The sequence below is a fragment of the Neopelma chrysocephalum genome, unplaced genomic scaffold (assembly GCF_003984885.1).
Source record: "Neopelma chrysocephalum unplaced genomic scaffold, ASM398488v2 Primary Assembly neopelma1_86, whole genome shotgun sequence".
Taxonomy (NCBI): Eukaryota; Metazoa; Chordata; class Aves; order Passeriformes; family Pipridae; genus Neopelma; species Neopelma chrysocephalum.
The window spans coordinates 2,933,237-2,961,065 of NW_020897748.1; the positions used below are offsets into that span (position 1 = coordinate 2,933,237).

The 27,829-nt window shown below is 46.4% G+C and overlaps 1 protein-coding gene across 2 annotated transcripts; it reads left to right on the forward strand.

Moving 5' to 3' along the window:
• The first annotated feature begins 858 nt into the window (after positions 1-858).
• RRM2B (ribonucleotide reductase regulatory TP53 inducible subunit M2B) lies at positions 859-21,648 on the forward strand. 2 transcript variants are annotated; one of them, XM_027692490.1, is made up of 9 exons: positions 859-983; positions 5,697-5,852; positions 7,524-7,640; positions 8,564-8,697; positions 10,270-10,364; positions 12,767-12,900; positions 16,919-17,023; positions 18,773-18,886; positions 19,376-21,648. In XM_027692490.1, the coding sequence occupies exons 1-9, from the start codon at positions 930-932 to the stop codon at positions 19,526-19,528; spliced, it is 1,062 nt and encodes a 353-aa protein (XP_027548291.1). In that variant the 5' UTR covers positions 859-929; the 3' UTR covers positions 19,529-21,648. The 2 variants fall into 2 exon arrangements, with proteins under 2 accessions (XP_027548291.1, XP_027548290.1); XM_027692489.1 differs by lacking the exon at positions 859-983 and adding an exon at positions 5,459-5,589.
• The last annotated feature ends 6,181 nt before the right edge of the window (positions 21,649-27,829 follow it).

The window sequence follows — 27,829 nt, forward strand, 5'->3', positions numbered from 1 at the left end:
TATCCCCTGCCCTGGGGAGGCTTGTCTTTCTCTCACAAGGCATAAAAAAGCTGTAGGAAGCAGATGCAGTCCAGAGGAGCCCAGCTGGCCCAACTCCCACTTCCCGTGCTTGGGAAGGGAGAAAGGGGAGGCCTCAGTCACTGTGGCAGCCAGGTGCCCTTAAAAAAAACCCAAAAAACAAAAAACCAAACCAAACAAAATTCCTAATGACAGAGAACTAACAAAACCAAAGGTTACCTTTCCAGAGAGGGACACCAGAATCTCTTGAAGTCCCTACCTGTGGACTGTGTCTGTCCCTTCCATGGCTGCAGGGGGGCTGAGGATGTTTGGCCCGCACTTGGACTGGGGAGCACTGGGCAGTGGTCATAGGGAGAGTGAACAGTCTCAACGGACTCATTTCCACTGAGGATCACCAGGCTTCCATGTCCTCCTTCTCCTCCTCTTCAAGGGACCACCCTGGGCTCCAGAGGACTGGCATCCAAAAAGTGGGTCAGTCCTGCTTACATGCTGCCTGTCTTGATGCTGAAAACCTTTTAGTTCTCACTGGCGTTTGTTTTTAGATTTGCATCTTTGATTTCAGGTCTCTGTGACAAACTGCCGTATCCATTCGGTTGGGCCTTTCTTCTCTCTTTCCTATAGGACTGGTTGTTTTGGTGCAGGACTCACATGTCTACAGAAAAGGTGCCCGAGGGCCTGGCCACCTTCGGGATGAGGAAAGGAAGAGGAAACCAGGGAACTCTGATGGTTCCCAGCTCTGGATGAGATCTCTCAGCTTGCAAGAAGGGACAGAAACAAATATTAATCATACCCACACTCACAGGCCCTTGACAAGCTGCCTGTGCGTTACGCAGTTACCGACCCCTCCCCGGGGGTGGAGCGGCCGCGGCCATTCCTCTCCCACCGCCCCTTGTGGTGCAGTCCCGCCGGCCATGGGCGAGTGCCGGGGGCCGGCGGCGCTGCGGGAAGCGGCGGGGCCGGAGCGGGTAAGGCCGGGCCGGGCCGTGAGAGGGGCCGCGGGCGGGCGGGCGGGGGCTCCGGGAGTGGCGGCAGCGCCGTCCGGCCCGGCTGGGCCCGCGGCCTCCCGCACCGCCGGGCGCTGCGCTGCCTCCCGCAGGGGAGGGCCGGGCCGGGCCGCCTCGGGGGGACTCAGGGCACCCCCGCCTGCCCCGGCGATCTGCTAGCACGGACAGCCCTGGAAAGAGCACGGGGCGGCCCCCGCGCCCTTGTCCCGCCCGGGCTCGGTAGGGCCGGAGCCTTCGGGCACCTCGCTGTCGGCGCCTGCGGGGGATGCGGACCGCCAGCCGGGATCGGGAGCAGGGAGCGCTGGCAGCACCTGCGGGGGATGCGGACCTGCCCCGGCAGGCCGCGGGTTTCTTGGCACAGGACGGGGCAGCGCCGGTCCTGCCGCCCCGGAGCGTCTGGGCTTACAGAGCTGCGCCTGCCGGGAACCGGGAAGGCAGAGCTCGCCCCCTCTGCCCTGAGCTGCCACGGCGGCAGGTGTGGATGTTGGTGGCGGACCTGGCTTCCCAGGCCCTGTGTATCAGGAGGGTCTGCCCCTAGGAGGTGTCTCAGCTCCGTTCTGGTGTCTCCCAAGTATAACCGTGCTAAGCCGGGCCGGGGTGTGCGAGGGTCAAGGGAAACTGTGTGGTCTTCTGAAACCCTTGTTTCTCATCAGTACTCGTTTCCAAAAGCAGGTGTGCCGTGTTAATTACAAGCCTAAGAAACCCCTTAATGTTTCCCCCTGAACAGTGACATACTGTACCCACAGTGAAAAGGCACATGGCAGTCAGTCCTGTGCATGCCCTTGGATGTGTGGAACCAGCGGGTGCTGTGCTCCTCAGAGGCTGTGCAGCGCAAGCCGTCTCTCCCAGGAATGCTGGTGGTCTTCCCAATGTCCCTGCTAGCATGACTTGCACTGCCTACAGCTAGCCCGAATGCTTTGGGAGCTCATGGGATGCATGTGCAGTCTCTTACTGGGATGTGCAAGGGTTCATAGTATGTGCCACATCACGGTGCTGGCTCTGCCAGCACCTTTAACTTTTTCCCTGGCTACAGCTGATACACAGCATGTAACTGTGATACTTGCACATGTAGCCCAACAGCTCTTGCTGTGGGGTGATGGTTGTATGTTTGTAAATATGTTAATTATTTCCTAGTTTGCTGATTCTGAAATTAATGGAAGAAATTTTGGTACCACTAAGCAGTCTTTTTTGTCCATTTGCTTTATTGTCATCAGCAGAAGAGTTTGTTTCTAGCAGTTGCAGAATAAGTGGGATATGATGTATTGGAGTGTGTCCAGCAAAGGGCTGATGATTAAGAGACTGCAGCATCTGTCATATGAAGAGAGGCTGTGAGTGCTGGGTCTGTTCAGCCTGGAGAAGAAAAGACTCCAGGGGCTCTTGTGTGTGAATAGCTGATGGAGGGAATAAAGGAAACAGAGCCAGGTGCTTCTCAGTGGTGTCCCATGATGGGACTAGGGGCATTGGTCACACACTGAAACACAGGAGGTTCCATTTGCATGTAAGAAAAGAGTTGTTTATTCTGAAGGGGGAGATAGTGAAACCTCATCTGGATGTGGTCCTGAGCAATCTGCTGTGGCTGATCCTACTAGAGCATGGGTTGGCCTGTGCCCATCAGCTTCAGCTCTTTTATGTGTTTGAGTCACGTTGTCTGAACAGAGTGAAGCACATACACATAATAAACTGGGTGCCCTTTTTTTCTGCCATAAGTGTTGACTGTTTTATGCGCCATCATAGGATCAAGTAAAAGATCTGGGGTGCAGATTGAGGACAGTGTTGACCTAGTGACTGTTACTTTCTCCTGCTCCTCATACCCCTGCCAGTGCCCTGTGGAGCCAGGAAGGCAGGGCTGGGAAACCATTGTGCTCCTTCAGCACAAGGTGGTGGCTGTTCAGAATTCCCAGCAGTGACCAGAATGTGCAATGCATCTGAAATCGAGTTAGAGAAGATCTTCTGTGAATTTTCAGCTGAGTTGTGCCAAGACATGTTGGTACATGCCTGTGTTAACAAACAGGCTAGGTAACGAGTATAACTCTGGTAAAACTTTTGCTAAGAGGAATGGAAACCAAAATGGAGAGAGATGGGACTGTCCTGTAACTAGCAGCTGCCTGCCTGCCAACTTGGAACCTACCTGTGAAACTCCTCTCCCCCCCGGAAGGGGATAGTGGAGGTTGGACGTAGGTTGAGCAGGAGATTTCAGTATGGTGTAGTTTCTGTAGCTGATCCGTCCTTTTTCAAAATTAAAAGCCCAAAACAACCAAAACCATGTATTTAATTTTTTTTTTATACAGTTTTTAAAACTACAGGCCAGTCAGCCTGATCTGAATCCCTGGAAAGGTGATGGAATCTTCAGGCCACCTCTAAGCACATGGAAGACAGTTATCATGAGCAGTCCACGGGAATTCACCAAATGGAAATCAAGCTTAACCAACCTGAATGCTTTCTATGATGGGACAAGTGGCTGTATAGATAAGGGGAGAGCATTGGATTTTGTCTGCCTAGACTTCAGTGAGGCTTTTGACAGTGTCTCCCATGATATCCTCATAGGCAAGCTCAGGAAGCGTGATCTGGATGAGTGGATGGTGAGGTGGATTGAGCACTGGCTGAATGGCAGAACTTGAAGGGTTGGGATCAGTGGCACAGGGTTGGAGGCCTATAATTAGTGGTGTCTCCCAAGGGTTGATACTGGGCTCAGTATTGTTTAACTTATTCATCAATGACTTGCATGAAGGGGCAGATGCCTCCCCAGCAAGTTCATTGACATCACAGAACTGGGAGGAGTGGCTGACGCCCCAGAGGGCTGTGCAGTCCTTCAGAAGGACCTCGACAGGCTGGAGTGATGGGCAGAGCAGAACTATCTGAAATTCAGCAAAGGCAAGCGCTGGGTCCTGCATCTGGGGAGAAATAACCCCCTTCACCAGTACAGGCTGGGGCCACTGTGGAGGAGGATCTGGGGGTCCTGGTGGACCACTGCTGTCTATGAGCCAGCAGTGGCTGGACTAACAAGGAAGACTTTTGCAGCATTTCCATTTTTAAGGATGATGATAGATGCAGAAGCAGATCGAGATGTTGGCTGCCTGGCAGGCCCTGAGAAGGTGTGTGCTAAGACGTGGTGCTGTCTCCGCCGAGCCCAGATTCTTCCAGTGGGTTACTGAAATCATCTCTGTGTCCTGGGAAATACAAAAGGTCTTGCACTCTCATGGTCTTCAGCAGAGACTTGGCAAGATGATGCTGGGAAATTTGTCTCATGTAGTTGAATAATACTTAAAAATATAATAAAGTGGTAAAATTGTAACCCAGAATGTGCTTCCTGATGTGTTTTCTTTGGGAATCTGTGGTGCCTATGCTAGTTTTGCAATGTGTGTTTGGGTTTTATTTGTTTTTTTAAAATGTAAGTAGCTATGTAAAAAAAAAAAAAAAATTAAGTAGAGTATTTTCCAAATTGAACTAAAGGATTACTTTTTATTATGTGAGTTATTACAAACAGATGGGTAGGGAAAGGACTTTGGCACCTCCTAGGAGGGTAGTAACAATGGTATTCAAAACCTTTAGCTCCCCTTTCCTGCTGTATTATGTGTAATACCTCATATACTGCCTGTGGTTGGTTATCCTCTACAGCAGTGTCAGTGGGATCTTGGAACTGACCCAGAAGGGCATCCTGCTGGCTAAACTTCTGATCAGTGTTAGTCACCAGCCCTTCTGGAGAGGTTGCAGTATGCTGTCCTGACAGCTCTTCACAATTGTTGTCTTCAGTAGGTGCTTGCTGATGTGCCTGGTAGAATGCTGCCTGGAATTGATCCTGGCAGTAGATATCCTCAGCTGGAGGTGAGGTGAAGGCCCTGCTCATAGAGTGCCCTCTCTGTGCTGCCTTTCACTGGCCTGCCTCCTAAATGTCAGCTGTCCCCACTTTGGCCAGGCTGGGAGCTCTCTGAGGAAGAGCTGTGCTCATATGTTCTCTGGGAGCCCACAGAAGGATCAGGGTGGAGACAAATGACTCCAGGCAGAGGTTTTCCTGCTACCAGCTGTTGGAAAGAGAGTCACATGGCTGCATACTGGCACTTGAGGGAGAGCCTCCAGGGCAGCCTACACTGGTGTGCGGGCTGCCCTCTGCACACTACAGGGTTGCATAGAAGAACCTCCATGCTGTGACTCGCTGTGGCACAGGGCTGTCCTCTATCAGTTGGGATTAGTTTCTGTGATCTCATGGCATTTTTAAGCAAGTCCATCCAGGCCCCAGTGGCTCAGCGTAAAGCAGATGTCTGGGGGGTACCCTTGGCAATGTGCCTGGTGGAGCTGTGCTGGCTGTGGGCTGCAGCTCTGAGCTGTGATCTCACACGTGTGAGTACCACTGCAGCTGATTTTGTCTCCCAGGGCAGATTTCTTCCTCATGTTGCAGAAAGGCTTTGTCTTTGGCACACAGGTGTCAGGCACTTCCTGGCACAGGCACAGCTGGGAGAGGGTGGTTGGTGTGAGCTGTGCTGGAAAGAGCCGGTGGACAGGCAGTGCTGCTGCCCCAGGAGCAGGAGCACGGATGGAGGGCGAGGGGACAGGTACCCCAGGGACAGGGCAGGTGAGTGTCTGTGTGACATGGGTGGCCTTTGAACTACACCTTTGGGATGTAGGGAAGAGGAGGAATAGGTCATGGTAACTTTAACCAGAACTGTGCTTTATTTTCAGATCTCCCCACCGAGTGCTGCTGAAAATAGCTTGGACCTTGATGAGGAGCCTCTTCTCAGGAAAAATCACCGCCGCTTTGTCATCTTCCCCATCCAGTACCCAGACATATGGAAGATGTATAAGCAGGCTCAGGCCTCCTTTTGGACAGCAGAAGAGGTGAGCCCTGGGGCCAGTGGGTTGGCACAAGGCACTCAGACCACTGGTGTCCTGGTGCTCCTTTCCCAGCTCTGCTGCTGGCTTCTGTGTTGTAAGGATTGGAGTTAATGGCATAAAACAAGGGATACCAGCACCAAAACAGAACACCCTTCATGGACAGTGGAAAGCAAGCTGCTTCCACAGGGCAGTTCAGCAGAGCTGATTTAGGTGTTTGGTTTAAGATGAGGTGGAGTTGTATCCTGGGTTGCTCTTCTGGTTATAGAGAGACCCTAAGCTGGATAGCTCTGAACTGTGGTCACATAGCTCCTACCCTGCTTTGGTGTCTGAGCCTGCAACTAACTCCTTGCCCTGTAAGATGTTCTGGGCAATTTCAGGTGAATTCTGGTTTTTAATGTTAGGCACCTAATTTCCAGAAAGATGGTGTTAGTCAGAGACACTTGCTAAAAATGCTTCTAAGTGACTCCTGATTGCTCTGGTGAGATGCTTGCCCTGTGTTACAATGCCAGCTGTAAGTTCTTCCCCAAGACTGCTGGTTAGCCAGACCTGAGCAGTACTTGGTTTGCTGTCCTTGCAGCAGTGGAGACTTCTGAACACTGCATTGCTTTGGACAGATTATCTGCAAGGGGAGCTGCTTGTTCCAACTCTAAGCTTATGCAGCCTTTGCTCGTTTGTGAACAGTGATCTGCAACTGCAGAGAAGTGAAAGGCTCTAAATAGACCAGAAAGTGTCGTGGGATGATGAGGAGCAGTGGTTCATAGAGGTACTATTCCATTGCCTGCCTGGGAGGCTTGCTGCCCTGTTGCAGCAAACGTAGATTTAAAGCATTAAAGAAAAGGCATTTGAACTCCTGCCTCATCAGCATTTCCCTTCTACCGTGTTACTGGTTCCTTCTTACACTGTCCTACCATCTGTGAGTGCATTTCCAAATGAACTGGTAAGTTAGCTGTAAAATTGGTTTGTATGTGTTTATAGACACATGTATAAGTGTACATGTTTATATTCCCACGTGTGTACATATATATATATGTAAGTTTTTAGGCCTCTGTATTTTTCACACCTGGCCCTACTTAACTGTTCCTGTGGTTCAGAAATCACTCTAACAAACAAACAAACAAAAACGGCCCGTGGGAAGGAAGCTGTGGTTTTCTGCTATGTCTAGAGTTCGGTCTGGTAGACAAGAGCATTTGCACAGCATTTGCTCCATGCCGTTCTTTAACAGGATGGAGGCTGAACACCTGCCAAAGGCAAAAGTCCCCTCAGGCCATCTTTTGGCACGCTTGGGTATAGCTTGCTTGGAGTATCAACATTTATTTCAAGTAAAGTTTAAATGCCTCAGAGTGAGCTCTGCTTATTGGTGCATGTTCATACTCATGACAAAAAGATAGTAATATTTTCCAACATCTGGTTTATCTATTTCATAGACACTGATTTTTATTCCATGTTACAAAAGTGCAAGCTGTGAAACAAACACGATATTACTGTTGCAGAGAGAGACAGCAGTGCTTCAGTGCGTCTGTTGTCTTTTACAGATACGTGTATTTAAATTCTCTACATGTAAAGATTTGAGAGCAAATGCCAAAACTCTGCCTCGGTCATTTGACTGGGCTGCTTCTGTTCTTACAGAATGACAAACTCAGAAGTCCAATAATGTTTTTCTTTTTTTTTCATTAGGTTGATTTGTCAAAGGACCTTCCTCACTGGAACAAGCTCAAAGCAGATGAAAAATACTTTATCTCTCATGTTCTGGCGTTTTTTGCAGCCAGTGATGGAATTGTAAATGAAAACCTGGTGAGAAAGATTTACAGAGGGATTGAATACTTACTCATTTTATTGGCAAATTGATTTTTCATTTTGGCTTTCTCACGTTAATGCATAGCTTTATTAAATGTGTACTTTTTTTTCTTTCCATATCACCTTTGCCAAGGGGAGCAAGCAGCTTATTCTTCTGGGAGCAGTGTTTGATTTAAATTGGGTCAATTGGGGTCATCAGGACTCCAAATCACATTACTCTGGGTACTGTTTTTAAGTTCAGCCCCTGCTTGTCTCTGTTGATGCACATTTCTGAATGACTTAATAGAACCCCACGTTTCTTCCTGTACTCATGTAAAATGGGAAGTAGGGAATACAGACCATGGCTATGCCATGGTCTGTATGGCCCATTTTGGTAAAATCCATATTGCTCTCACTGAATGGCATCCTAGGACCTTTCAGGGCTGCAGGTGAGTGCTGTTAGAAAGATGCAGTCTGTTCTGGGCTGGAGAATCTCTCACCATAGGTTAGCAGTGGTATCTGTCTGCAAATGCCCAGTTTAAATCTTGAATGTCTATAATGTATAGAATATACGTGCATATATTGCACAAACATGTCTTATGTCATATTGTTTATTTTTTAAAGACCAGCAAAAAATCTGAGGCTTTGTTCAGAATGAAATGTTTAGTATTGCAATATTTTGCTGTTCTACTCCTGTATATGTGTGCTCTCATGCTTCAGCTTTCTATCCAATATATGTAAGAGATGTATTTACTTCTACCTAGCTTGCTTTATTTTCCTCTGCACTACACCTGTGCTATTGACATACCTCTGAACAAAGTAGGACTGAACTGCTCCCATCTTGTCTTTGTGGCAGAGAGCTCTTGTCTCTCCTTAAGCTCAGAGTAGTGTCACGCAGGACTGTTTTACTGTACTCATTGTCATGTTTCTGGTTTTGGTAGGTGGCACGCTTTAGTCAGGAGGTGCAGATCCCAGAAGCTCGTTGTTTCTATGGCTTTCAGATTCTCATTGAGAATGTTCACTCGGAGATGTACAGCTTGCTCATAGACACCTACATCAAAGATCCCAAGAAAAGGTAAACCTCTGGATGTGTTACAGACCCATGGGAAATCTGTCACTTAGGCCAGTGGCACCACTGTTGGGCAGCAGCATCTGTCTCCTGTTTCATACTGACTTACTGGGGGAGTTGGGGAAGGTTTCTTAAAGTTTTCAAGGCCTGCATGCTTGACCCCCAAAATATAGAGGAGAATTACTGACCAATAGACTTGTGTGAGAGTGTCACAAGGTTAGTTAATATTTGTATAAATCTTTGCAGGAATTGCGGACTCTCTGAAATGTTGTTAAAGGTTAGACAAACTCCTCATGGTTATTGTGCTCCTGTGGTTCTTGCTCTCACATCAGCAAAGGATCAGCCTGAGGAAATTGAGTGCTCATGATCCAGCTGGTGTTTCTAATATACTGTGATCAATGTATTGCATCCTTGTGACATTTTTGTTGTCGATGCTTTTTCATACAACTTGAACTGCTTATTTTTGAAGGATTGGGTTCTTTGGAGAGTCCAATCACCTTTGTTGTCTGAAGAACTTGCTAGTCCAAACAGTAATACATTTAAAAAGTAGCACCATGGTGATGGTCAGCCAGAGCTTGGTTTTCCATGGTGGCATCCTGTGTGGTGACAGTGGGAGAACTATAAGGTTTCCCTTCATCGTGGGAACAGAGTATCTGTGTGTAGGAATCCAGTTCCTTTTGTTAAGTTGGGCAAGATGAGGTTTTGTTCAGTGGGTAGGCTTGAAGTGACTGGCTTCAAGTCTGAGAGGCAGTGTGGTATGGTGGGTGAGCACTCCTGGGACGAGTTTGAGTTCCCTTCCCATCTCTGCATCTCACCTCCTCTGAGCCCTTGGGTTTGTTGCTTTCTGCACATCTGCCTCTCTCTGCCCTTGCTGTCAGAGATCATGTCGTGATTTAACCTGTCAGGCAGCTAAACACCACACAGCTAATCACCACACTTCCTGCCCTAACCCAGTGGGATGAGGAGAGAATTGGGGGAAAAGCTAAAATTCATGGTTTGAGATAAAGGCAGTTCAATAGGACGGAAAAGTAAAATTATAATAATGTACAAACCAAGTGATGCACAGTGCAATTGTTCATCACCTGCTGACTGATACCCAGCCAGTTCCCAAACAGCAGCTCCCAGCCAGCTTTCCTCTTAGTTTGTGTTCTGAGCTTGACATCATATGGTATGGAATATCCCTCTGGCCAGTTGGGGTCAGCTGTCCTGGCTGTGTCTCTGCCCAACTTCTTATGCCCCCCAGCCTACTTGCTGGTGGGGTGGTGTTGGAAACTGTAAAGTCCTTGACTTAGTGTAGACACTGCTTAGCAACAACTAAAACATCAGTGTGTTATCAACATTATTCTCATCCTAAATCCAAAACAGAGCACTGTACCAGCAACTAGGAAGAAAATTAACTCTATCCTAACCAAACCCAGGACAGATCATCATTCCTTTGGGGTGGAAATAATCTCTTAACTTAGGTTAGTTCAGAGCCTTGCATAATGGGATCCTCTGTCTGATTGAGCCAGAAGGGACAACCAGGGCAGATTTACATAAATCATTGTTTTGATGTTTTGCCTCTGTTTTCTTCTGTAGGGATTTCTTATTTAATGCTATTGAAACAATGCCCTGTATCAAGAAGAAAGCAGACTGGGCTCTGAAGTGGATTGAAGACCAAGAATCCACTTTTGGTGTGTAGCTTCTTAAAAAGTTTTTTCTGTTGCATATTGCAAACTAATCCTCTGTGAATAAGCTGCACCCTTGGAACATGAAATGAAGTTCTCCACAGATGTAGTGGTTTCTGGGTCTCTGGTTTAACTAAAGAACTAGAAGGAACTTCTAGTGAGCATGTATGTTTTTATCTTAGCTAATGAAATATAGTAGTGGCAGTACCCCCTGAAATTGTGTTATGAAAAATGCTTATGGAATTCTCTGTCTTTTTTTTTTTTCTTTATACCGAACAACCCTCGTTTCTTCAGTTTTTCCTTGTAGACCTTATTTTTTAGTTTTGATTATTTCTTCCAGTTGGCTCCTGTTTTGTACTCCAGTGTTCAGAACCGGGCAGCTAAAGTCCAGGCATTTTCTGTGTTCTGTGTTCATTCCACATAGACAAATCCATGGGGTTTTTTTGTAACTGAGGCATGACTGAGCCTGGACAAAAAGACTGAAGAACCGTCTGTCACTGGTGTTTCTGGTTTGCTATTGGAACCAGGTTTCTAGTTTTTGTATCTCATTTCAGAGCTGTGACACTGGCTCAGCTTCCATCAGCACAATACAGGGCATCCTTTCCAGTGTTCTGCTGTAGCTGAAATGCATAATGGGTGGACTGGTGAATTTTTTAAACCAAACATCCTCTATTAACGGTGGATATTTGGGATGGGGGAGATCCTTCAGGCCTCGTTTTAGTCCATAACCTGGAAGGAGTATGCTCTCCCACCCTGCCCCCCCCCACGTGGCCCTGGGACCCCAAGATGGAGCACTCACCAGACCACCAGGGGAGAGAGGACGAAAGAGGAGGTTTAATTGTGGGAGGGGGCTTATATAGCCTTTGGGGACCAATCACAGGTGAGGGGTCACAATCAAGGTAAGGGGTTCACAGCCAATAAGGGAGGGGTTGACAAAGGACCAATGGGAACACCTTGGGACATCTTCCAGGACACTCTGGCCTGAGAGATAAGGGATTTACAGTGGAGGTATAGGGGAAAACGCAGTGGCTCTGTAAAGAGCCCTCTTAACATGAGTTTAAACAACATTAAAAACTTCTGCTTCATCAGTCCATCTTTGGCAGGACTCTTTCCAAACATCCATTGCTACACTCTATATTTCAAGAAAGTATAGGAGATGGAAAGATTCAGCCTGACAAGCAAAACAAATCTGAATATCATTCTTTTGCAGCATCTGTTGTTCACACTGTTGTTTGAGTGGGGTTCTTTTTTGTTGCTGTACATTGTCCTTTCCTGGAGTGTCCCACTCCCTCCCCAGTCTGTCTTTGCTTGCTGTGTGTGGAGCCCCTGCATCATCTCCTTCGTTTGGCTCCCAGCAGTGTGGGGTGTGCAAGGAATCAGAACATTCCCTAACTCAAAAAACTACACTTCCCCCGCTCCCTGCCCCCAAACTTCATGTGTTCTATCCACATTCATGCTCAGTCTCGTGTGTCATTAAACTATATTGTATGAGCAGCCTTTCTCCACTTCTCTGTAGAAGTAAACTGGGAGATTTTTAGTGTTGCCAGAAAAATTCTTTCCTTAATAACTTCTGTGATACTTTTGTGTTGCTCTGCATGCTTTTTTCCTAACTTTCTTCAGATGAGCCAGTAGTTGGCATATGTATCTCATAGAGGAAGTAGAACGTCTGGCTATTTTGCAGTTATTTTCTTTTTTAAACAAAATTCTATGCAGTTCTCACTGGGAAAAGGTACCAGCACTTAGTGCAAAAGCTCTTCATGTTAGAATATACCCAAGGATCTTATGAAGTTTTTTAAAGTAGTGTACATGGAATGGTGTGTTTAAGCAATCAGATGGTCTTGTAGTCTGAAGAAGCACACACCTGTAGAGAACAGGGAGAACTGGAACCAATAATGCTATGCTTTCCTTGGATGAAAGGTGGGATAATATAAGTAGTTATTTGTGTCTTGATAAATTATGTTCTGTAGAACATATTCTTACTCTTGTAAGAATATGGTTTTATTTAGATTCTCAACAAGCAGAAGGTGTAAGGTTTTTTGTTCAATTTATAGCAGATTGGATCTTGTCTCAGTTTGTCTGTCAGTTACACAGCCGTTTTCCTGCCTTTTAGGAGAAAGAGATAATGGAGTACTAATGTCTTTGCCACAATTATGTTCTTTCACTTCTGACCCACAGCAGTTTCAGTGGGTGCCCTCATTCTTCAATTCTGCTGGGGTTGCCTGTGGTTGAGTGCTGTTGGGTTTGTAGACCCTGTATGCCTCGGGATCTGCTGAAGGATGTGCTCAAAAACAGCACCTAGTGCTGCAAAGGGGATTGTTCCTCTCTGGCATTAGGCTGTCTGATGGTGCATCTTGCTGATGAGCAATACAATAATTTGTGTCTAACAAAAAACGTGTTATGTTAAACAGGTGAGAGAGTGGTTGCCTTTGCTGCAGTGGAAGGCATCTTCTTTTCGGGTTCCTTTGCTGCTATATTTTGGCTGAAGAAGAGGGGCCTGATGCCTGGACTGACTTTCTCCAATGAACTTATTAGCAGAGATGAGGTAATGTTGGCATGTCCTACATACTGTTTGGGAAAAATGAGTTTCCAGGAGAAGGGCAGGATTATATTCATGAAGAATGCATAGTGTTGTCAGAGAAAGGGGAAAGAAGCAGACTTCTAGCTATAATTATAGAATCATAAAATCATTTAGGTTGGAAAAAACTTCAAAGATTGCTGAGTCCAACTGTTAACACTGCCAAGTTCACCTCTAAACCATGTCCCTGAGTGCCACATCCACATGTCTTTTAAATACCTCCAGGGATGGTGACTCAACCACTTCCCTGGACAGGCTGTTCCAATTCCTGACAGCAATTTCCATGAAGAAGTTTTTCAAAATATGTGATCTAACACCCTGTCTGATGCAACTTGGGGCCATTTCCTCTTGTCCTGTTGCTTGTTACCTGGGAGGAGAGGCCGACCTCCACCTGGCTACAACCTCCTTTCAGGTAGTTGTAGAGAGCGATAAGGTCACCCCTGAGCCTCCTTTTCTTCAGGCTGAACACCCCCAGCTACCTCAGGCACTCCTTATCAGAATTTTGCTCCAGACCCTTCACCAGCTTTGTTGCCTTTCCCTGGACATGCTCCAGCACCTCAATGTCCTCCTTGTAGTGAGAGGCCCAAAACTGAGCACAGGATTCAATGTACAGCCTCAGCAGTGCTGAGTACAGGGGGACAATCACTGCCTGGTCCTGCTGGCCACACTGTTTCTGACACAGGCAAGGATGCCATTGGCCTTCTTGATCAGCTGGGCACTCTGCTGCTTCCTGTTCATCTACTCTGAACCAGCACCCCCAGGTCCTTTTCCACCAGGCCGCTTTCCAGCCACTCTTCCCCAAGTCTGTAGCATTGCATGGGCTTGTTGTGACCCAAGTGCAGGACCCAGCACTTGGCCTTATTGATCCTCATACAATTGTTCTCAGTCCATTGATTCAGCCTGTCCATATCCCCCTGCCTTCCTACCCTCCAGCAGATCAACACTCCCACCAGACTTGGTGTCTTCTGCAAACTGACTGAGGGTGCACTCGATCCCGTTTACCAGATTATGGATAAAGATGTTAAACAGGACTGGCCATTGAGGCCAGTAACATATATATAGCATATATAACATAACATAACTGAGCCCTGGGGAATACCACCTGTTACTGGCCACCAACTGGGTTTAACTCCATTCACCACCATTTGTTTGGCCTGGCCATCCATCACTCACTTCCCCCACTGTTAGGATTGGGGAGAGAATCAGAAGGGTAAAAGCTGGAAAACTTGTGGTTTGAGATGAAGAGAGTTTAACAGGGAAAGCAAAAGCTGTGCATGCAAGGAAAGCAAAACAAGGAATTAATTCCCTTTTTCCCATGGGCAGGCAGGTGTTCAGGCATCTCCAGGAGAGCAGGGCACCCTCGTGTAATGGTTACATGTTGGAGGACTAACGCCCTCACTCCAAATGTCCTCTTGCCCCCCCTTCTTCCTTTTCCCACCCACTTCGTATACTGAGTGTGATGTCACATGGTATGGAATATCCCTTTGGTCACTTTGGGTCACCTGTCCCAGCTGTGTCTCCTTCCAACCTCCCATGCACCCCCAACTTCCTCACTAGTGTGGCAGTACAGAAAGCAGAAAAGGTCTTGGCTCTGTAAGCACTGCTCAGCAATAACAAAAGCATCTCTATTATCTTAGAGATACATACCAGCCTCTGTGAATAAAAACCAGCTCTATCACAGCCAAACCCAGCACACTAATGCATATAGTATTATCAAAAAAGTGAACTTTTTAAATCTAAAAAGGGGATGTTTGTTTTCCTCTGCTGTGAAGGGAGGCAAAGGCCTGGCTGCTCAAGGACTGGGGTGGAATTGCATGGTCCCCAGCTGCAGTGGGTGCTGGCTGAAGCAAGAACCTGGCTAGTGTGTGACTGAGCCTTCAGGCGAGTTCAAATGGTCTCCTTGTACCACTCCCCACCTGCTCCTAGTTGTGGGTTCTGACGCTTGAAGACAACCGCCTGCCTCTGTGACTAGGCCAGCTGTGGCAGGTTGTTGCAGAAGCAGCAGATACTGACCCTCTCCATGTTCTTGTGTTGCTGCACAGCAATAGAATCTCCTGGGAAGGGGCAGCTACAGATCTGCCTTAGAGGGGAGTGCTTCTTAGCTTAAGATGTGAGGGGTCTGAGAGGCTGCATGTGAGCACACCAAACATGGCAAGCCATGTGCTGACAAGTGCCCCTTCCTTTCTCTGCTTCCTGCCAGTTGGCAGCTGTTGCTTGCGGTTGAGGCTTGTGCAGCACACTACTTACATTGCTGTCAGCACTGAAAAAGTGGAAAGACCAGTTTTGTATGCAGTATAAACATGCTAGTGGTTGTAACTTACAAGAGTTGGCCTAAAAGAGTAAAGAGCTTTATCATAATGGAAATAATTTTCATGGGTTAGATAAACTGATTTGAAAGGAGACATCTTACAGTATGTCTTTAAAAGACACTTGAAGAAAGTGATATGATCAGTAAGTAAAACCAAACAGTTCTCCAGCCTTGACCTTCCTTGAGTTATTATGAACTGATCCATTTGAGTGAGGAAGGACTTTGTTAGAAGGATCACTTGCAGATGAACGAGTGTAACTGTGCTTCTCTGCAGAGTTGAGCACCAAAAGACTGAATTTTTCTTGGGCTCTGCTGGCATAATTCCAACTGCAGTGCTGTTATGAAGGGCAAGGCTTGGTGCACGCAGCACCTGCATCGAAAACCAGGAAATGCTGTTACAAAAGCAATGGCAGTAAAAAGAATCCACAGTGGAAAGCTGCACAAACTGTTTTTTGATGCACCTGAACAGATAAATGATTAACACTCAGTCTGTTTTTTGAGCTGGAGGCTCTGTTCCCAGGCTGTCCTCGAGCTGGTGCCTCTCTGATTCTGAAAGGTGCAAAGCTGGTGGGAGCACCAGTCAGCAGAGCACACCGGTTCATTGGAGCAACTAGGCAACGTCCTGCTAGTGATGTTGTCCTGGACATGACAGCAGCAGGCAGCTAAGGCTGTCCCTAGAGGCAGGATATTTCCCAAATTGTGGTATTTCGGGACTGTTTCATGACCTGAATCACAAGGGTTTTATAGCCTTTCCAAAAAAATGTTCACTTTTTGGTTTTGTTTTGACCCTTGTTAGTGGTAGTACTGGATTGTCTTGTAGCCCATAGTCTGCCAAATCCTTCTGACTGGTTTTCACTCTGGATGTGCCGTCATGGTGCTTATTGGCTGTAGTGACCACCTTGCTGTTGAGAGGAAAGACAGTAGCACAGTGCTCCTTTAGTCTGGCAGTGGTGGATATGGCTGAAACCAGAGGCTCAAGCTGTAGCCATGCAAGTCAAATAGAAACCAAGGCACCTCTTGGAGTAGCTGTCTGGTATTGTGAAGGATTGCTCATCTCCTAATGTTGTCTTATCTTGGCTGGAGGCTTTTCTGGAAATCCTGGAAAAGAGCACAGTTTACGAGGCTCTGTGCAGAATAACTGGGTGAAACGTGAAGGTGGGATTAGTTGGGGCAGAGATGATTTGTTAGTCTTGGATTTGGTGACTCTAATCTGAATTTTTCTTTCTTAAAAACTGTTAGGAGAATCAAGGGAAGAAATGCTACTGAAAGAACTTAAACCAAGTATCTTGAAGTGAAGAGTAGGTAAACATTCTATTTTAACTTGCAGGTAGTTGTGCAGGTCTTGATGTAGGAGTTTTTCTGCAAAATCATCTCTTATGGGAGGCAGAGACCCAGCAAGGCTCTGTGTAGGATCCCTCTCAATAGAGCAGCCCTCAAAAAAATTTTACCTGAGAAACATGTATGCTGAGCATTATTTTGGCATAGGTGGCATGTATTGGATTTGAGATGTTACTGGATTGTAAACTGAAAATGCGCACTACGTGTGGTAACAACAAGACTGTCAAAGAAGCAGGAGGCTAGGAAGCTTCAGTCCAAATGAGGCTGCCTTAGAGTAAGAGCAAACTATGAGAAGGAGGGTAAAACTGACTTATTTTTTTCATTGTTCTCTTATTTCAGGGTCTACACTGTGATTTTGCTTGTCTAATGTTCCATTATTTAGTGAACAGACCGTCAGAAGAGCGAGTCCGTGAGATCATCGTTAATGCTGTTGAAATTGAGCAGGTAAGTCTGGCTGTGACAGCATTATGTGCAGTGCAGGACCAATCTGATGTGTGAAAACAAATAAATTACTCTTCCAACTTTTGGGATTCCATATTTAATACTTGGCTTAGGCCTGAGTACCTAATGCATCATACTATACTTTCCGTCTTCCTTAATGGTAACAGTAAGAGTCAGAGACTATCTGTACGCGAGACTTTCTGAACGTGAGCCAGCAGTGTGCCCAGCTGGCCAAGAATGCCAGTGGTATCCTGTCTTGTATCAGGAATACTGTGACCAACAGGACCAGGGCAGTGATTGTCCTCCTGTACTTGGTACTGGTGAGGCCACACCTCAAGACCTGTGTCCAGTTCTGGGTCCCTCACTTCAAGAAGGACATTGAGGTGTTGGAGTGGGCCCAGAGAAGGGCAACAAAGCTGGTGAAGGGTCTGGAGCACAAGTCCTGTGAGGAATGGCTGAGGGAACTGGGGGTGTTTAGCCTGGAGAAGAGCAGGCTCAGGGGAGACCTCATCACTCTCTACAACTGCCTGAAAGGAGGTTGTAGCCAGGTGGGGGTCAGTCTGTTCTCCCAGGTGACCAGCAACAGGACAAGAGGACATGGTCTTAAGCTGTGCCAGGGGACGTCTAGGTTGGACAGGAAAAAGAATTTCGTCGCAGAAAGGGTGATAAGACATTGGAATGGGCTGCTCAGGGAGATGGTGGAGTCACTCTCCCAGGAGGTGTTTAAGGAAAGACTGGACATGGCACTCAGTGCTATGGTCTAGTTGACAGGGTGGTGTTCAGTCATAGGTTGGACTTGATGATCTCAGAGGTCTTTTCCAACCAAATTGATTCTGTGATTCTGTCATTCAGTTGTCAAGCAACTGGGAGAAGCTGAAGCTGGCAGCTGGTTTCTTCCCTAATGACAGTAGGGAAGAAAGGGTGTCTTATTTGATATTGAATAGAATAGTTCCAATTGGAAGGAACCTACAAACAATTATGTAGTCCAACTGCAACTGTCTCTTAGAGAAGAGTTTGCTTATCTTGGGCCTTTCAGGATCTTTGTTTCTCCTCCTGTATACACATCTCTGCTTGTCCTCGGGAAAAGGCAGGGTCTGTTGTGGCCATGTGTACTGTGCTGGGTTTTAGCTCCCTCTGAGACTGATGTCGGGTTCTTTCACGTGAAGTGCTACCCATTCGCAGGTACAAGTTTCTGCACTGCTGAGTGTTTGGCAGGATTTTAGTTTGGTCTTTCTTTTCTGTTGTCATCTAACTACTGTGATGATGACAAATTCCCTAGCTTTGTCTCAACAACACTGACAGGTATTGCATTGGTGCCTAAACATATACATGACTGGGTTCAGCTCACGTGTATATCACTACTTCTCTGATCTCTCATTCTATAATGTCTGGAAGCCAAGGAAAACTGGTGATTTCTGGATCTATTCCTGGTCCCACTAGTATGGTGTGTAGATGTTATTGAAGTTGGAGCTTAAGCTTATACTGAAGCTTAAGCTGGGGGGAGTGGGGAAAGACAGATGAGAGGGCAGTAATAAAAATCCTTGTGCCTTTTCCAGAACAACATGCTAAAAATAAAGGAAGATACAAACAACTACTGAAAACAGAAGACACTTGTTGAATTTAGTGATGCAAGACAACTGCCTGGGGAGCCTGGGACATCATAAATTGTGTTACTGTGAAGCACAGCTGTCTTCTCTCCTTTCTCTTCTTAAATTTCATTTATCTAAATGTCACCTGTATTTTAACTTGTAGGAGTTTCTGACAGAGGCATTACCTGTAGGTCTGATTGGAATGAATTGCACCTTGATGAAGCAATATATTGAATTTGTTGCAGACCGGTTACTAATGGAGCTCGGATTCTCAAAGGTAAGAGATGCAATTGCCCCGAATGCTGGAATGCCAGTGCAGCCCAGGAAAGCTGTCGCCACAAAGCACTCTCTTATCATGCCTGGGAGCAGGTCATATTTAGCACATGGACTTTCTTTGGTTGACAGCTGAAACCACGGTATTAATATATCTGCTTCACTGTTTAAAAGAATAAGAACAATTTAGGCCATTGTTTCTCTTCAGCGGCTTGGCAGGTTTGTAATGGAAAGTGTAAGCTGTGCTCAAGTGCTGCAGTCCTCAAAGAATAACAGGCAACTTGTACAGGTGAACTTCACCACAGACCAAACCCGTGGGAATGGCAGTACTGAATTTGCTTAGATAGGTGTCCATAGATCTGACAACATATTGCAGCAGGGATGGTCTAGTTTGAAGGGATTTGACTGTTTTGTTTGTTGGTTTTTTGTTTTTATTTTTAAAGCATTATTTCCTTATCAGAATCAGCACTATAATAGTTTTTTCCTTCTCCAGGTCTTTCATGCAGAAAATCCTTTTGATTTCATGGAGAATATTTCTCTGGAAGGAAAAACAAATTTCTTTGAGAAGCGCGTTTCAGAATATCAGCGTTTTGCTGTTATGGCAGAAACAATGGACAATGTCTTCACTCTGGATGCAGATTTTTGACAAATGAATGGTGACTGCTTCCTGCTCCTCATCTCCCTTTCTACTGTGAAGTTGACTTAATTTCATCTCCTGGAATCAGAGTCTACTGGGATTTTTTTTTCTGGGTTTTCATGTTGTTTATCAGAGGAGTAAATATATTTCTCTCTGTGTCATTTGAAAAAAAAAAAAAGAGGGGGATCCTTTTTAAAAAATTTATATGACTTTGTAAAAAGATGGCCTTTTTAAGATTCCCCTGACTCATCTACTGTCATTACTGTCTTTAAAAATTAGCTGGATGCTACTACTTTTTTAAGACTTTGGTAGTGTTTTAAGAAAGCAAACTGCATATTTACCTCATATTATGGTATTTTAATCTGAAAACCAGATGAGGTATCACTCTGTATAAATGTTGCAATAAATTATTTTCATGTTTATAGATTTGGTCTTGAGTAAAAGCTCTTCCCTTTCATCCTGCTGCAGATAAAGTAATAATTGAATGGGGGAAGACATTATTCAGGTTGGAACTATAAACCCAGGAATAAAGTTTGATCTCCCCTCTAACCTGGGTTTTGTCTGAAAAAAGTTTTACTCTGGTTGAAAAGGCGATGGCTCTTGGTAGGTGTTTAATTCAGATACATGCAAATTTTGTCTTACAGCTGTTAGTGAGCAAGTCAGCAGACTTTGAATGATCCTTGAAAAGGCATACCTATTAACAGTGGAGAAAAAACACATTCTGTAGTTCTGTGGCTTGTGCAGTCTGTTTTTCCCTGCTTCACTGATTAAGTGCCTTATTAAGCAGTCTGTAGTTGTGCTGAGTTGTAATCGGCATCTGACACTGGAACAGCCACCTCTGGGTGTTGTCCATCTTCCCTCTGACATGCTGGGGGATTTGATATTCTCCCCTTCTCGGTTTCACTTGTGCATTGATGGGGTGAGAAGACATATCCTTCCAAGGGATTTTCCCTTGAGGTGCTACAAACATACTACTTGGGCTGTAAGGAAGCACCAATAATGTATGAAGGTAAACCAAGTTGTGGGTTTAATGTGAACCATTGAAACCGTTGTCACAGAAGAAGAAGAAGAAGAAGGTATTAAACCTTTCAAAAACAAACCTTGAAGTAGTATGGATTAGCAGTATTTTACAAAGGACTGTTGTTTGGTTTTTGGTGTGTTCTAGTGTGTGCCTGAAAGCTGTTTGTAATTTTTTGACATCACATGCAGAGAATGCAGCAATTGAAGAATGGCAGTGATACTTGGGGTGGAAGGAATACTATTCAGTTGTAGATGGTTTATCTGTGAATAGACATGCTCATTGTGAAGCGAGTGTGTACACAAGCTAGACAAAGGATTCTGCTTTATTAAACCCAAGCATTTTTTCATAATGTTCAGCATTTTGTGAGAGAGCTTTTATAAGTCTTATCATTGCAAACATCTTGTGCTGCTTTCGATAGGCCTGGCATGAGGTGAGCTGACAGCCCAGGGTTATCGGTGATGGGGTGGTCCAAGTGTTATTTCCCTGTCAGCCCACATCAGCCATAGCCCTGGGTACCTGAGTTTCATAAACAGGTCCACTGCCTTAGCATAGTTCTTAGTGAACAATTGTCCCTGCTGTAAAAATAAGCAGCAAAACTGACTCTGTTTAGTCTCTGTAAAAGATCAGGAGGATGTACTGAGTGTGGAAATGGGACAGCTTTTTTTTTCCTAGAGAGGAGCCTGCATCATTTGACATAAGCTACTTGGAGGAGGGCAGAGGGCAACCTGGAGAGTACAGAGAAAAGATGGAACCAGTGTCCCTAACTGATGTCCTGCAGCTGCAAGAGAACTGTGGACTCAGAGAGGAAAATCAAGCGCCTTTTGGAAATACTGTGTGGATAGGGGAGAAAGAGAAAATATTGTAAATGGGTCTGTTGTTGAGTAATGGAACCTATTATGTCACTGAACGTACTAAAAAGCATTTGTTTTGAGTGTTGTGAATTAAGATGAAAGTATAGAGAGTATTCAAATACAAAACTGCAATGTGCTCAGGTTCTGTAAATGTATATGAGATACCAAAGTCTGGTACAACAGCTCCCACTCAAATTGTGTGTAAAATATGTGTATAGTTTCAATAAAATGTGAGCGTGGAGAGAACTGTGCCTTTATTTACAAGTTTCATGCTTCCTTGTGAAATCCAAAGTGATAGAATTGGGCTGTGACAGAGTAAGTCGGTATTCACACCTTTTGGGTTGTGGGAGAAAGTTATGAGTGCTCCGTACATTGTCTTGTGTTTTGAGAGCTCTTGACTTGCTATTTCTTGTTTCTGGGAATGGGATTTGCAGTCCACAGAGCAAACAGATGTTTTGAGTTGGGTTTTTTGGTTGGTTGGTTGGTTGGTTTTTTGGTTTGGTTTGGTTTGGTTTGGTTTTTTTTTCTGGAATTTTTTGTCTCAAGGAGAAATCTCTTAGGAGTCCCTAAGATTCAAAGAAGAAAGATTGCTAAAATATATTTTGAGTGGGTGGCCCCTGATATATCAAGGGCATCACGCCCTCGGAGCAGGCACCCTTACTGTCTGGGCACAGCATCACAGGGTTCAGCCCCCTGAGCTGGGGCTGGCTAGGCACCTGCCTGCAGACCAGCACTGGGCAGCTGGGGCTGAGCTGTCAGAGCTTCACACCTGCTAGTATCGGTGCCCTCAAGGCTGCCAGATCAAAAGTCTTGCTCCTGCTGCTCCTTTGTGCCTCCTTGAGAGGCACGAAGGGCACAATATCCTTTCCTCTCCCACTAGTGGGAGAGGGTCTGGAGAGCTGGGTCCTGGAGCTGTTCCTGTGTTCCTGTGAGGGCTCTGGTGGACAAGGTGGGTCTGGCTCTGTGTGTCTGGCTCATGCTGTGGCTATCGCTCTCAAAAAAGCCTGATGGGGGTGTGTGAGAGAAGTTGTGATTCGTTGCTTCAGTATATATGGTCTGTGTGCTCTGGGTTGGAGTAAGGCTGGTGTGTCACTTCCATTATAGTCAGCGGGACAAAGAAGGTGCTTCTGGAGGGGTTGTCTCATGGTGAAGAACATATCTGCAATGGTCAGATGAGCAGAAATCTGTCTGGGGGCTACAATAGGAGCCGAGGCTTATGGGTACAGTCACACCTTTTAAATTCCAAAATGGCCTCTTGTAGCTCCCACTGTTCCCATTCAAGCAGACACGTGCCTCCCAGCAAAACCCATGACTTGATCATCAGTAGGCACAAGCAGACAGTGTGCTACCGGCCCTGCACTCTGGCCATGAAAGCACTGCGGAGTGCAGTAGGTCAGTGACTACTCCCAGCCCTTGCTAGGAAAGGAAAGAAAGTGGGTGAAAGCAGGGCAAGTAGCAACCTCTTTCTTAGTGTTTCTGGACTGGTAAAGATTTTAGCAGCAGATGAGGATACTGTGTGCCTGGCAGCACCCTTGGTTCTTCCCCAGCCCCTGGACGGGTGACACTGTGCTAACCCACTTCTGCCACATTTCTCATCCTTGTCTTTGAACAATGAAAGCTTTGAAAGGGCAAGTGTGGCCTCCCTGCCAGTCACCACCCCAGCCTGCTGGAGGAGCGTCTTCCTTCTAAGCCTTTCCTAGGGGATGATCCAAACTGTTTTTTCCTCCTGGTGGAGCCCTTGAGTCAGCAAATATTAATGTTTCTGTCACTATATTATGTAGAGCTTCTTCTGGGAGTCAGTCACCGGAGATGCTGATGTGTTAATATTATGTGTGCTGAGTATGTTTGCCAGGAGAATGCTTGTGTGCCTGGGTACCACTGTCCACACTGCACTGAGCAGAAATACACACGTGCAGGTACAAACCATGTACGTGCATACGGGTGTGCACGTCTGGCACACGGAGACGTGTGTACGCACCACATGTACGCAGCAGCACAGTCGAGGAGAGAAGCTGTTGAATGTCAAATTTTAGCAAACCCTCTCCCTAAAGCAGAAGGGCAAGATGGGCACTCTAATATTGCTATTATGAGATGCTATTCCTGGTTTGCCTGCAGATGCCTGCCTTGCCCTGCTCCTCACTGCCTGGGCACAGATGATGGCAGCAGCACAGCCAGAGACTTCTCCCACCACAGCGTGCGTAATCTGGCTCTAGGAACCAGGGCTGCCCAAGCCCTGAGGATAGAACTGTGCTCTGCTCACCGAAATCTTAAGCTAAAGTTTTTTGAACTTTAAATGAAGGTAAAATGAATGGTTGTTTTTGGCCAGTGTGGAGCACACATGCCTGCTTTCAACAGTAGCTTTGGTATTTGGATGCGTGAGTGTAGTCACGTGGACAGGCTCGGGAATTCCCTGTTGAATTTTGATCCTTCTATTGAAATAAGAGCATTCGTGAGTGACAGGCATGAGATTTCTATGACAGGCAGCAGTGCTGCCAATCTCAGACTGGAGTGCTGCTGACCAGGGGCTCCTGCCCTGCAGATCCTTCTTCACAAATTTGCTCGAAGGACATACATGGGAAAAGTCCTTCCCCAGGACTGCCGCTGCTTTGCCAGCATCATTCATCACTGCATTGGCTCTAGTGTGGCTGCTGATGGGTTCACATATCCACATCTTCAATCCCTTTTGTTGCTGTAGTCCACAGTTTGGTTAATGTTACTCTGAGAATGGCCTCACATGACTGCTGCAGCATCTCTAATAAGCTTGTAATGGCATTAGGAGAACTGCCACAGTGAGCTGCGTGGACCAGCCTGGCATCAAGGGTGAGATGTTGACTCCTGCCATGGGGACAGGCCACCTTTGGGCTTTGGTGGTGCTTGTTCCTTCAGTGAGTGCCTCTGTGCAGAGGCAAGAGGAGGCCCTCACCAGCAGATACTGAAAAGAGATCAACAGATTGATGGAAAGTTGTTTTGGATGCTTCCATGATTTCACCAGTGGGGACCAGCTTTGGCTCCTGTCCCTCTGGTGTCCAGTGAATGTCAGAAAAAATCTATGCTGGGCACAGTGACAGCTGGATGGTTTGCAATGTGATCTGCTCAAAGCCTATCCTTGAAAGCCTTTCGTAAATGTCATGCCACAACTCCTCCTCTGTGGCTACTAAAGGAATGAAACTACTGGGTGACATAAGAAGCTCTGCACTGTTGCTTCTCTATCCACTCTGTGATGGCTGGTGTGGCAATGCCGTGACCTTTCAGCTGTGGCTCAGGCTAAAGCCCTGCCTGGCTTGGACTCTGGTCTCACTGAGCCCTGTGTGTGGGACTAGTGCCAGAGGAAAGGCCTGCAGCGAAGCACGGGGCTGACAAACTGGGGGCAGATGCTGACAAGAACCATGTTTGCTGGCTCCAGCCTCGGCTCAGAGCAGGCTGCATGCTCATGTGGCTGGTGTGGTTTCTTCAAGCCTTTCAAACAAGGTCTTGTTGCAGCTCATCCATAAGTTACTCCTTTTTAGTGAGGAGGCTCCCAAGGTCACACTGCAGGCTCTGGGTAGACAGCAGAGTAGTTGGTGAGATTTTTTTTTTTTCTTGTCAATTGGCAGATCCAGGAGAAATGTTAAGAACAAGTCTTAAGTTCAGCTTAGACTGCGGTGCCAGAGACTTTCATCAGATCAGTAAAACTTACTTGGATGTTGAGTGTTGCAGGGAAAGTCTGTCTCCCCATTGCTGTTCCCTAGCCCACAGATGTGTTTCAGAAGCGATTATACTCAGGTTATTTCCGAGGACATGCAAGAATCCTTTCCCCAACCGGTGGCTTTAGTATGCAGGAGGTTGTCCAGGCTCTCCACCTGTGCTGTGTCTGCAGATCTGTTACCAAACAGCCTGTCCAGGGCCCATTGTGTGCTGATGGTGGTCACCATCTCTGGCCTCTGCCACGGGGGTTCTCCAGAGTGGGTTGGGTTGTTTGCTGCTTCACAGGCAGTTTTGAATGCAGACTGAGGTGGCACGTCTGTCACCTCCTGGGAAACTGGGACCACCCAGGGAAGGGCTGGGGGATCCTGAAAGCAGTGACATGCTTTGGGTAGGAAAAGTATGACAGGCAAAAGATGTGCTGGTGACAGTGAGAGTGGCAGCTGGTTCACTCCTCATTGCCAGCAGTTGTGTGACAAAAATGATCATCATATGCAGACTTGTGTGGTCAGTCATGTCCCGCAAAAGCCCCATCACCCCAATTCTGGGGAAATGAACCTGATGGTGAGTAGCAAAGATATTGGCTAATAAATATCTAATAATAGTACTGAGTAGTAACACCAGTGCTACCATCTGCTCTCTTGGAAGTCATGGCAGAAGCAGCTTTGGGGGCCTGGAAAATCACAAGTGCTGGGAAGATTTACTGCTAGCATGCAACACAAGGAGCCCCGAGCAGACCTGGGGAGGCCTGAGCCCCGAGGGTTTCAGCCCCACCATGGCTGTTGCCACTCTGACCTTGGTAGTATCAATGCAAAGCACCGACATCCGTCTGCTCTGAGCTACACCCCCCTTCAGTGGAGAGACCCTCGTTCCCCAAAACAGAGCCTGTGCATGTGGGCAAGCCTGGGCAGAAGCAGGTCACAGAAGGCTTAGATCTCTTTGATAGGATAATTTACAGCTTTGGAAAAAATATAATTTTCTACCAAACTTAATGTTTCATTACTAGGTCTCTAGCATTTAAAAGCATTTCTGTGAGACTTTACTGGTTTATTTGCTCCTGTGTTAACTTTTTCTGAGCACAGGCTTGCTTTGTTCCTCATGGCATGGAGCAGGACTTGGGGTGTCCCTTGGGCGAGTGGCAGCTGTGGGGCAACTCCTTCAGACCAGAGCTGGGTCCAAGGACATCTAGAGCACCTTCTCATGCATGGAAACTCTCCCAACACCTTCCTGTCTCTCAGACTTCTCAGCTCTGCAGGTGGGAGGAAATTTGGGTTGTTGGGGTTGTAGGGAGAATGGGCATTAAATAAAGGCTCCAGGAAAGCAGGGGGATTTCTTTGAAATTTATCTCAGCTGGTGAGTTCCTTTTGTCTAGCTAGCTGTGGAAAAGAGTTTCCGTTAATGAATTTAAGCCAGGTTACTGAGTTAAGGTTGTTCCAGTCTTGGCTGCAGAGTCACAGGGCAGTGATAAAACCCATGGTGCTTCATCATCCCTCTGTGGGCTAGCAGGACCATGTCTGAGGGGTACTGCAGCTACTCCATCCTACAGCCACTACCCTATGTGCATGTTTTTGGATTAACATATTGGGAAAAAAGCATTTCTTGGTTTGTTTCTCCACAATTCCTGTTGTTACAAGCCCCTTCCATGCATCTGGTCCCATCTGTTTAACTTACCTTGTTAGCTGGGCAGGGCTTAGGGCCCAAAAATGTTTTCCCACCTTCTCCTGCATTGAGCATGGTTTGAGGGCAGAGCAAGGATGTCGCCTGCCTTTAGAGCCACTTCTGAAAGCACAGCAGCTGGCCAATGCCAAAAACCCTGCAGCCAGACGAGCTGCTGAACTTTCCTCCTTGTACCCCCCCAGTCCTCTTCAGCTATCAGGTAGCAGTCACATCCATGGGGTGTGTATCCTGCACCTGGCACAGGCAGGATGTTTTACGTCTCTCGTTAGGCTGCTGAGGCCAGACAAAACTCATGGAGAAACATTACATGCAGCTGCTGAGATAAACACAGGCATTGTCACAGTAGGACATGGCCTACTGCAATGTCTGTTTGCAACACGAAGTCACTGGATAAGAATTCCTCCGTATAATTGGAAAATAATTGTATTTTTAACTCGATTTTTTCAATTTTTTCCCCACTGTCTGGCTGTATTCACTTTGAGCCCATTAGATTTGCATGCATTAAAAACATGAGTTTCTTGATGGGTGTTAAACCTCTTCTGTCACTTATAACGTACTACATGTACTCTTGGTGCTGCTGCACTTTGTGTTATGATACCTGCCTAAGCAACTCTCTTTCTCTCCCACATTGATCAGATGGAAGTGACAGCATTAACACATGCTGGCTGTATTTTAAGCTAAAATGGTCTTACCCGAAGCCTGTAAAGCAGAGACCAATCACTCCCACTTCTGTTTCATTTGTGTCATGGATGCTGATATATTTCCCTGTTGCTGCTGCATGTAGGTCTGAATTGACAGGGTCTGGTTATTTTCACATCAACTGTGTAAAAAGGTCAATTTTTGCCCGGGAGTAGGAAAGGCAATTTTTCCCCCAAACATTTACTCTTGCTTGTGGGCCTGAAAAAAATAAAGGTTACCACAATCTCACATGCATCAGGGATGTTCAACGCGAATGCTGCTTGTGCAGAGTGAGGGCTGTGGCTGGGGTGAGAAGCACTTTCCACAAACCTTGAAGATGGCAAGGCAGATCCTTACCCAGGATGCTGGTGAATACAGAAGCATAGAATCACAGAATTGTTT

Coding starts and splice junctions, on each gene's coding strand:
- RRM2B (XM_027692490.1), top strand. CDS start 930: ATGGGCGAGTGCCGGGGGCCGGCGGCGCTGCGGGAAGCGGCGGGGCCG. Junction 5,853..7,523: donor CCTTTTGGACAGCAGAAGAG/GTGAGCCCTGGG, acceptor TTTTTTCATTAG/GTTGATTTGTCAAAGGACCT. Junction 12,901..16,918: donor AACTTATTAGCAGAGATGAG/GTAATGTTGGCA, acceptor CTCTTATTTCAG/GGTCTACACTGTGATTTTGC.